We start from the raw sequence: 10319 nt of genomic DNA on the forward strand, positions 1-10319 counted from the left end.
CGTCAGCTTACCGTTATACCGTTAACAATAATTAACGGCTCAATGACCAAAATGTAACAAAGCGAAAACTTAAGTGATTAAAATGTAATATTTCAAACATAAACGACCAAAATATAACTTGAGGTAAATAAAAATAATTATTTTAATAGTTTACCCTTTATTAATTTTTTTTAATAACTGATTATCTCTTCGGTTCCACCTCCTATCTAATTTTTAAAATATTGCTTAACACAGTATTTCGTAAAAACAAAGTGCTAAAAATAAAAAAAAGAACTTTTATTTTAGGAGCAGTCTCTCTCGAAAGAAATTCAAAGGTCTTCTTTTCTCATCAACTTTCTCTCCTAAAACAAAAAAGTTTTCCCTCTTTTTTTTTTTTTCCCCCTCTCACTCTAAACAGCCACTAGTTCTACAGTCTACTCCAAGTACTTGAAGAATTTGCCTCACATTTTCTATTACTTTTCAAATGTAAGTCTTTTTTTTTTTTTGGGGGGGGGGTGTTCTGTTGTCGTTTCTAATATCTGATTCTGATTTTTTTTTCTTTAATGATTTTCGAAGAATCTTGCATTTTGTTTTTGTGGGTATCACTTAATTTTTTTCTCCAAACCTTCCATTTTCCAGTCTGGGTTTACTTCATTTCTTTGTCATATGGTTTTCTAGTTATATAGTATATATTGTTTATTCAATGGTTAAATCATGAATGGTTCTTGTGTGTCTGTGTGTTTATGGGTTTTTTTTGGTATCTGCTTTTGGGTTGATTCAGTTTGGATTTTATGGTTTCTGTGTAGTATGAGGGTTTGTTTGGTTCTTGAGAAAATGGGAAAGTGGACAAGAAGTAGGGTGCCTGTTTAATATTGTATTCTAGTTGCTGAGGATAAATCAAGTAAGCTAGCTGCTATTTTGTTTTGTTTTATTCCTTTTTGTGGTGACAATGGATGATTGCATGTTAAGGCCAGAATAGATTTTGCTCTTCATTTGCATCTTTTATTCAACTACTAAGAATTATACCTGTTACGTGTGTGCTTTCTTTTGGTATTTTTGGGTTCACACCTCTTGGAATTTTAACTTGATTTCTTGTTGGTTGCAATGATTTTGTGTCAATTTTTTACCATGAAATGCGATCCCTTGTTATGTTATTATTGAATTTTCTATGATTTCAGCCATTATATTTTGGTTGACATGTTTAGGTGCCTTGACACTGTAATCCTAATAAATTTATTTAGTAATGGCTTTACTTTTGATCTTTTGAATTATGTTGCAGGCTTTAAACTTTGAATTATTAGCTTCTGCAAACATTGGGGTTTTACTTGAGTTTGGCTGCTAGGAACTGTTTGATGGTGGGTGGTTCTTGCTTCTCGTTTAAAACTGGCTGTGCTGACTGCTGGGTCAAGAAGATCTTTCAGTGATTGTTGCTATAATGGTAGGTCTCTGGCATGAGTTGTTTCGACTTTAGGATTTAGTTGGAGTGTTGTTGGACATATTTGATTAAAGTTGTTTGGTTGAATTGGTGCAGGTTGAAGATTTTGGATGATAGTGAACAACTGATAAATAGGATAAGAGATCTGAGTGTTTAATCTTGAAATCCTGTCAACCATGGAGTGTAACAGAGAGGAGGCTATCAGAGCTAAGGGAATTGCTGAACAGAAAATGCAAAATGGCGATATTGAGGGTGCAAAGAAGTTTGCATTGAAGGCCCAGAAATTGTTCCCTGAGCTTGAGAACATAACACAATTGTTAGCTGTATGTAATGTTCATTATTGTGCAAAACACAACCTATATGGGTCAGAAAAGGATTGGTATGGGATTCTTCAAATTGAACAGTCAGCTGATGAGAGTTTAATCAAGAAGCAGTTCAGAAAACTCGCATTATTGCTTCATCCGGACAAGAATAAATTTCATGGTGCTGAGGCTGCTTTTAAGTTGATTGGGGAAGCAAACAGGGTACTTACAGACCAAACGTCACGTTCTCAATATGATTTGAAGTGTAGAGTCTCAGCAAAAACTGTACCAAAGCCAACTTCTCACCCAACAAATAGGGCCTCCTCTGTCAATAGTCAGTCCGAGTTTGCAAGCAATTACAGAAATGGTTCTTCAAAGTTCACAGCTTCGAATTCCTTTCAGCAGGCACACCATCTAACATTTTGGACTCTCTGCAGTGCTTGTGGTTTCAAATTCCTGTGTAACAAAGATTTTCTGAACAGAATTTTACATTGTCTTTCATGTCGATCTTCCTTCATTGCTCATGACTTGGGTCCTCAAGGATACTCTTGGAGCCACTTCTCCAATCTGAAAGAGGTTCGAAACGAGGGTCCTTGTAAAGCATCTTCGCAACACAATGGTGGCAAGCCTTTTGGTGTCCACTTTCCGCATAAATTTGCAGGGTCTGCTCCTAGTCCAAAGGCAGGAAGCTCTCAGGCTGGTGATTCTAAGAAACAAGAGAAAGAAGGTGTTAGAGTGCAGCAGACTAAGGAGGGTTTTACAGGTCAGAAAGCAGATGAGTTTTCAAATGTGAGGGACAGAAAGAGAGGTATTGAAATGCCTAAGCCTAATTTGCCAAAGCCCAAGAAATCAGGAACTTCAAAAAATGCCAAGAAGAGAACAAGGAAATCAGTAGTGGAGTCTGATGAAAGTTGTGAGACTGCAAGTGGAATTAAAGTTGAAAATGTGGTCAGTCAGGAAGGTTGCAGTAATAATACTGGGGTGAATTCAAATGTGAATGGAGGCCATCCTTCTAGGAGATCTTCAAGGCAAAAACAACCTGTTTCTTATGAGGAGAAGTTGGCAGATGATGATGATGATCTTGAAAGCCCTTCTTATAAAAAATCTAAGGTAACGGCAGCACCCAATGCTAATGCAGAAAAGGTGAATAATGAGGTAATGAAAAAGGAAAATTCTGGTGGCTGTACTGCCCCTGCAGATGTATGTAAGAAAGAAGTCAAACAGAAAGCAAGTGCCCCTTCTGAACACGCTGTCTCCAACAAGAAAAGAAAAACTGGAGAGTCTAAGGGGAAGGAAGAGGAAACTGTTGTACTTGATAGTAATAATATGGTGCACCAGTTTGATAGTGGTTTTGAGTCAAGTAGAGAAGTGAATCCATCTCCTCAGGTCCTTGAATACCCTGATCCAGAGTTCAGTGATTTTGAGAAGCACAAGGCAGAGAACTGTTTTGCTGTTAATCAAGTATGGGCTATATACGATACATTGGATGGCATGCCAAGATTTTATGCATGGGTGAAGAAGGTGTTTGATCCTGGCTTCAAGCTACGAATTACTTGGCTAGAGCCTGACCCAGAGGAGGCAAATGAGCAGAACTGGGTGGATCTGGATCTACCTGTTTCTTGTGGCAAGTACTGCTATGGGTCTTCAGAAGTATGCATAGATCGTCTAATGTTCTCTCATCGAATTGACCCTATAAAATGTTTTGGTAAATGCTTTTTCTTTGTCTATCCTCAAAAAGGGGAAACTTGGGCTCTCTTCAAAGACTGGGATATTAAATGGGTTTCAGAGCCAGAAAAGCATAAACCACCATACCGGTATGATTTCGTAGAGGTTCTAACTGATTTTGACGAGGAACTTGGCATTGGGGTTGCACATTTGGGTAAAGTGAAAGGATTTGTCAGTATTTTCCAACAAATTGAACGTGATGGGGTTATCTCATTTCAGGTCTCATCACGGGAGCTATATAGGTTTTCGCATCGAGTTCCCTCATTCAGAATGAGTGGCAAGGAAAGAGAAGGTATTCCTGTGGGATCGTTTGAGTTGGATCCTGCTTGTCTTCCTAGCTACCTTTTTGAGTTAGTTGATTCTGCTGATATGAAGCTGGGTGATCACAACCTAGATAATGCAGAAAATTGTTCTAGCCCTAATCGTCCTCATAATCAAGCAAAAGCTACAATAGGTTCAGAGAGGATTCTCACTCCTGTAAGTATTCAGAAGAGTGACGTTGAAAAAGAAGCCTCTGCATTCAGAAAGCCTATGAGGCGATCAAGTCGTACACTTAAGGATCATGGTCAAGTTGATGCAGTTCATTATAGGAACGAGGATGATAGTGTCGAAGTTATACCTGATTGCAACTTGAGCCAGCTTAAAGGTAGTTCTATTTCAGGTGATGCTGTTGAGAATATGAGCACCCCAAAAAAGTGTGAGAAAAGTGATCTCAATACAGATTGCTTAAAACCTCAGAGTTCCCCGAGATATTTGAGGAGAAAAGGCGGTCAAGTAAATGCAAGTCAACATGACACCCAGGAAGATGGCAAGAACCATTCAGTTTCCAATAAATATGAAACGCGTGGCAGTTGTGGTACTACAAAAGGAAGGGATTCCTTAAGTCCACCTATCGGTAACATGCATTTCCATGAGAGGGATGGTAGTGCAGTTGATGTTACTAAAAGCTCCAGTGTCTCTACACTGTTGTCTCCAGCTCGCAAAACTTCAAATTTAGAGTGCCATGACTTCAAAAGGGAGAAATCTGAGGACAAATTTGAGGTTGATCAAATATGGGCATTATATAGTAGGGATGGAATGCCGAAGGACTATGCTCAAGTTAAGAAGATAGAATCTACCCCTGATTTTAGATTGCATGTGGCACTGCTGTCGGTGTGCTCAAGACCCAAAGACTTGAAACTTCCTCTTTGTTGTGGGATATTTAAAGTTAAATCTGGTCAAACCAAGGTTGTCTCCTGTAATGATGTCTCTCATCAATTAAAAGCTGAGCCCATTGGGAAGAACAGATACAAAATTTACCCTAGAAAGGGGGAGGTTTGGGCAATTCATAAGAGCTGGAACACCACAGATTCAGAATCTGGCAAGGGTGAATGTGACATTGTGGAAGTGTTGGAAGATAATGAGAAGAGCAAAAAAGTTATGGTTCTGTCATGTTTAAATAAACCTAAATCACTTTATAGGGCTCCAAGAAGTCAAAGATCTACAGCTAGTGTTGTTGAAATTCCTGAGACTGAATTTGCTAGATTTTCTCATCAGATACCTGCTTTCCAGCACACTGGAGATGATAGTCGCTGGAGAGGATATTGGGAGCTCGATCCCTTGGCCTTTCCTGGTATTATTTGTCTAGACTGAATCTGCTATTTCCTCATCGCAGTGTAACCCAGAGTATGCTCCATATGAGAAAATGGAATGAACTGACAGGAAACTCCCCCCTTTGGAAATGATGCATGGCCTTAACTGTTAATCATTTTGTTCTGGCCAAAATTGATGTTCAGGTCTTTTGGAAAGTGAACTAATTCAAGTATTTAAGTTTTAGTTGCCAACTTGCAGTGATGATGAATTGAATTTTTATATGATCTGCATCAGGGCTTATCTTGAAGCTTTCTATTTGGGTAAAATGAACTGGTTTTTCATGTTATTTGCATATGCAACTGTTTTTCTGATATGGGAGGGATCTGTTTTTATTCTATTTGGCATTTTTAATGGTCTAAATTGGAATTTGATGCTGTTTTTACTGCTTTTTCATGATTATTTTTGAGTTATCTAGGCTCCATAATCTAAGTTGTTGAAAATTCATCAGAAATTTTGCCTTGTCTTTTACCTCATTCTTGCGTTGCAAATTTTAGTATACAAATGTGGTTCATACCATAAATGGCATTGTTGGCACCTGCAAAAGTGGAGATAGATGTAGAGCCAAAGCTTTTCTCTTGCGAAAAAGCCCCAGTTACCACCATCTCGTGCATTTATCCGTTAGTAATTACAATGGAGAATGCTCAACTGTTTTCAAAGTACAATGTTAATGAAATTAAGAATCCAAATGAACTTTTTCAAAGATTCCCACAATGTCCAGGCCTAAATTAGGGCCATTAGAAGCAGAAGATCGAGGAGGGTCATGATGTGCAATGAGTGCTGCAACTAGACCGGCATTGCCTGCTATGCTCGGTTCTGTGGACCATGTCTTCTCCCTTTCATCGGAGAAGTCATCAAATTGATCTGGTCCAGCTACCATTGCTCCCAAAAGTATATTCGGATTTCGATCTTGAGAGTGTAGCCATCTATCACCATCAGCACAAGAGTGATATTGACCATCCCATGGAATCGATGCACTCCGATGGTGAACATGTGTTGGATAGTGATCTCCGAAGCCAACCATGTAGCTCATCTTTTTAGGATTATCTCCTAGAATGTAATTAATCTGTATAAACGAGGAAACAATAAAAACTGCTGTTTTAAAGACTTGCAGACTTATGGACAGATTATAGGCTTACCTGAGAAGTAGAGAAGCTTTGTAACATTTCCAAAGAAAACCCATCATTGGTGCAATTCCAACTAGATCTTCGAAGAAGAGTAAGGTAATCATTATATAATTTACTCAAGAAAGATGCCGTCGCTGCAAACTGGAGTGGTCCGCCAGTACCAGGGCTTAAAAGGATCAATCCACCTACAGAAAATCATAGTGATAAAGTGGCTTTATAAAGCATACATCCATGTTATGTGCCCAATTGCAGGAATGAGACTTGAATCCTATGTTGAAAGTATGAGATTATCTTATGAGGTTCATTTGTTCTCCTCCGTATCAATTCATTTGCTTTAAAAAAAAAATACATGAATTGGTAATCCACTGAAAATACTTTACCAGGTGTTCTATTGAAGTTTTGCTTTGAAAGATATGAACACATGAGCTGATCAGTCATGTTGGTAGATAATCCCAGTGCTTTTTCATAGGGAAATCCAAGATCACGAAAGAAACGAAGTCTAGTAAACAAAACCTACAAAAGCAAATATAACAGGAAATTTTTTTAACTCTATGTCTGCACCAAATGTAGGAATTGAACATTATAAAAACCACATGAAGCATATTCACTAAGCTTACCGCATTGGCGGCAAGCTTGTTATTCCAATAGAAGATCCCTTTGTCAGTCGTTGTTTCATCATCAACTGCTGCAGCAAAGTTTGTGGTGGCATAATCAAGAAAAGTATGGTTCCCTGTAGCAAAGAACAACCAAGTTGCTGCCCAGACCAACTCATCTTTGTACCCGGATGATCCGTAAAACTTTCTTGCTTCACCTCCACAAGCATCAATGGTGGTGTAAGTTATGGCTCTGTGAATCCGGTCTTCTTTTGCAGTTATCTCATATATCTGCTCTGCTTTTTTAATCAATCTTTGTGAATATTCATTCTCTTGTTTGAATACTATTGAAGCTGCTGATAGTGCTGCAACAATTTCCCCTGCTAAATCAGAAGCTGTCTCATTACAAACTGAAACAGGCCTCTTGTACCTCATGTCTTCAGGCCTTTGCCAACAATTTATATCGTTAGGGACCGGATTTTTAGTGTCATTACCTGCACTTCCAACCTAAAGGCACGTCAACAAACAATCTCAAATGTCAGTATGTCACTGATATCTCATTTTGCCACTTTGAGGCACATAATTGACACAAGGCTTGCCTGTGAATATAATAAGCTAGGATCAGATTTTGCAGTTGGAGGAACAAAGACCTTGAGCAAGTAGTCACTGCCCCATTTGATGACGTCTTTTATATGCTCTAGCTCACCAATATCTGCATATTTTCGATGGTATTCAACCACCGACCAACTCAACAGGGTGATGGTATAAGCTGCAGGGAAAGTGAACTTGATGTTGTTGCCAGAATCATAAAATCCACCAACAAGATCAGCATGGATATTGCTTGAATTCCCATCCTGCAAACCCGAACTTCCTCGGAATCTTATGGGACTGTTACTTGGATAACTCCCAGCTGGAGAAAAAAATAAGTGTGGTAAGTTTCCATGGACGTCAGTGAATATTAATCTAGAACAAATTCACAAAGGAAAACTCTTACACTTTTGTGCATCAAAGAATGTTATAGCTTGGTTAAGTGCAAGAGTGAGATTCTTGGAATGCCCATGGTGACGATTGTTTTGAGGCAGAAAATGCGGCACCAGACCAAGTGCTAGGACAACAAAAGCTAGAGTCAACGAAATATAAAGAAACCGTCTGTAATGTGTTTTATCAGTGATTACAAGCTCAAAAAGATAAGATTTAGGGTAGGGCGAAGGGAGGGAAACATCCAAATCAATTTCTTTGGAGTTGCATTTGGTTGCTGAGGGAAGAAGCCTTCCTGTCTCTGAGCTTGTATGAATAGAACTTACAGGTGCTGAGTTACTTGAGCCTGCCATGGTTGATGAAGAAAGCTAGTTTTCAGGGAAAAGGAAAAAGAAAATAATAAATGGAAAAGTTAATTGATTGAGAGATTTATGTGTTTTAACGGCATTTCCGATGCAAGGTTTCAGCTTATATACATGGCATTTAGTTTAACAGTGAACCCAGAGATATGGGCAAGCCTCTGCCGGCTGCCTATTCTCATAACATCTTTTCCTTCAACTTCATGTATTCCGGATATGTATACCACACAGATGTGAAAGTCCAAATAAATACAAAAATAAGAATTGCGGATTGCTGAGTTCAAATAATATTGTTGTGTTGAGAGTATACGTCTGTTATAGTAGCATTTATGTACAGTTAGTTATTAGTTAACAAACCTATAATTAGCAGTAGGGTTAGTTATGCTGCAGTAGGGTTAGTTACAGTCATGTGTATATATTTACTACTCTTCTACTTGAATGAATGTATCCATCATTAATCTTACATTCATTTTCTTAACATGGTATCAGCCTAAGATCATTTTTTTGATTCTCTTCGATCCAGTTTTTGCAAATGGCTAATCCTTCATCTTTTTCTCTGCCATTTAGTCATCCTCTTTTTTTGCATCCTTCTGATATGCCAGGGATGATTTTAATTTCCCATCAGCTTACTGGTAATGACAATTATTGTGTTTGGAGCAGGTCTATGCGGATTGCACTACTTGCCAAGAATAAGTTAGGGTTTATTGATGGGTCATGCTCTCGTGATAGCTTTGATGAAGATCTTAAGCCTCATTGGGATCGGTGTAATGCTCTTGTTCTTTCTTGGATTCTCAATACTGTTACTCAAGAATTATCTGCAGGTATCGTTTTCGCATCCAATGCTGCCATTGTTTGGAAGGATCTTCAAGAACGATATGATAAGGTTGATGGCTCTCGTATTTACTATCTTCATCGTGCCATTACTACCCATACACAAGGAACTTCTTCTGTTTCTACTTATTTTACTAAGATTCGATTACTGTGGGACGAATATGATGTTCTTGTTCCTTCTCCTACTTGCGATTGTGATTTTACTCGACGTAATGCTCACCTTCAACAACAACGTCTTTTTCAATTTTTGATGGGTTTGAATGAGACTTACTCTAATGTTCGTTCTCAAGTACTTTTGATGCAGCCTTTACCTACAGTTAACCAGGCTTAGTCACTGGTTATGCGTGATGAGACTCAACGAGAACTTGCATCTCCATCACCTATCTCTGAGCCGACTGCTCTTCTTAGTCAGCACCCGTCCAGTTCTTCTGCTCTCAAGCGGCGTTCTGATTTGATTGTTCTCATTGCCAAAAGAAGGGTCATATTCGAGCAGACTGTTATCGGCTTAATGGTTTTCCTGCTGATTTCAAGTTTACTAAAAATAGATCACCAACTGCAAACAATGTTGTTGTTCCTTCCTCTGATTCATCTGCTTTACCTGCATCTTCATCATCTGTTATTACTGCTCCAACATTTACTGTCGAACAGTATCAACAGTTATTGAATCTATTGAACAAGGAATCCTCCGTGCAAGCTGTTGCTCAAATGGCAGGTACATCCTCTAATTCGAGTCCGATTCATTGGATCCTGGATACTGGTGCTTCCAATCATATGACTCATGCTTTTAATTCTTTAATTCATCCTGTTGCATGTGTTAACAACTCTTTTGTCAAGTTGCCTACTGGTCATACAGCTACTGTCACTCATGTTGGTAACTATAACCTTACACCTCACCATACCCTCAGAGACGTTCTTTTTGTACCTTCTTTTCATTTCAACCTCCTCTCCATTTCAAAGCTCACCAAGGATCTTAATTGTTTTGTTTCTTTTTATCCAACCTTTTGTATTTTGCAGGACCTTTGCAGTGGAAGGATGATGGGGATTGGTAAAGAGCATGATGGCCTCTATATACTTTTACCTCAACCATCCTCACCTCACATTTCATCACTAGTATCTTTTCCTGTAAAATGTTTTGCTTCTGTCTCTAAGCATGTTGATTATTCTTTGTGGCATGGTAGACTTGGTCACACATCCTTTTCGACAATGAATAAAATTTCTTTTTTACAACATGGTTCTTTGAACTCTCATAGCATTACTACTTGTCCTGTGTGTCCATTAGCTAAACAAACCCGATTACCATTTCCACATAGTAATTCCCGGCAATCAACCCCTTTTTCCCTTATTCATGTTGATCTTTGGGG

General features: G+C 38.6%; 2 protein-coding genes across 4 annotated transcripts; one reads left to right on the forward strand and one right to left on the reverse strand.

The window, feature by feature from the left end:
• Positions 1 to 302: 302 nt before the first annotated feature.
• On the forward strand, positions 303 to 5472 carry LOC105788335 (uncharacterized). 2 transcript variants are annotated; one of them, XM_012615185.2, is made up of 3 exons: positions 303 to 465; positions 1259 to 1417; positions 1511 to 5472. In XM_012615185.2, the coding sequence occupies exon 3, from the start codon at positions 1591 to 1593 to the stop codon at positions 5071 to 5073; it is 3483 nt and encodes a 1160-aa protein (XP_012470639.1). In that variant the 5' UTR covers positions 303 to 465; positions 1259 to 1417; positions 1511 to 1590; the 3' UTR covers positions 5074 to 5472. The 2 variants fall into 2 exon arrangements, with proteins under 2 accessions (XP_012470639.1, XP_052482531.1); XM_052626571.1 differs by lacking the exon at positions 303 to 465 and adding an exon at positions 580 to 880.
• Positions 5473 to 5609: 137 nt separating this feature from the next.
• On the reverse strand, positions 5610 to 8352 carry LOC105788334 (endoglucanase 25). Of its 2 annotated transcripts, XM_052626576.1 has the most exons (7): positions 8245 to 8352; positions 7785 to 8114; positions 7390 to 7700; positions 6815 to 7297; positions 6578 to 6710; positions 6210 to 6382; positions 5610 to 6136 (listed from the first exon to the last, which is right to left on the reverse strand). In XM_052626576.1, the coding sequence occupies exons 1-7, from the start codon at positions 8249 to 8251 to the stop codon at positions 5747 to 5749; spliced, it is 1827 nt and encodes a 608-aa protein (XP_052482536.1). In that variant the 5' UTR covers positions 8252 to 8352; the 3' UTR covers positions 5610 to 5746. The 2 variants fall into 2 exon arrangements, with proteins under 2 accessions (XP_052482536.1, XP_012470637.1); XM_012615183.2 differs by having other exon boundaries at positions 7441 to 7700; positions 7785 to 8344.
• Positions 8353 to 10319: the final 1967 nt, after the last annotated feature.

Source organism: Gossypium raimondii, chromosome 2 (genome assembly GCF_025698545.1).
Source record: "Gossypium raimondii isolate GPD5lz chromosome 2, ASM2569854v1, whole genome shotgun sequence".
Taxonomy (NCBI): Eukaryota; Viridiplantae; Streptophyta; class Magnoliopsida; order Malvales; family Malvaceae; genus Gossypium; species Gossypium raimondii.

What these genes read in the sequence shown, in the direction of transcription:
- LOC105788334 (XM_052626576.1), bottom strand. An exon ending in ATTCTTTGATGCACAAAAGT is followed by an intron (nt 7,701 to 7,784) that starts GTAAGAGTTTTC and finishes TTTTTTCTCCAG; the next exon opens with CTGGGAGTTATCCAAGTAAC. An exon ending in ACAAGCTTGCCGCCAATGCG is followed by an intron (nt 6,711 to 6,814) that starts GTAAGCTTAGTG and finishes TTGCTTTTGTAG; the next exon opens with GTTTTGTTTACTAGACTTCG.
- LOC105788335 (XM_012615185.2), top strand. Translation starts at nt 1,591, where the DNA reads ATGGAGTGTAACAGAGAGGAGGCTATCAGAGCTAAGGGAATTGCTGAA.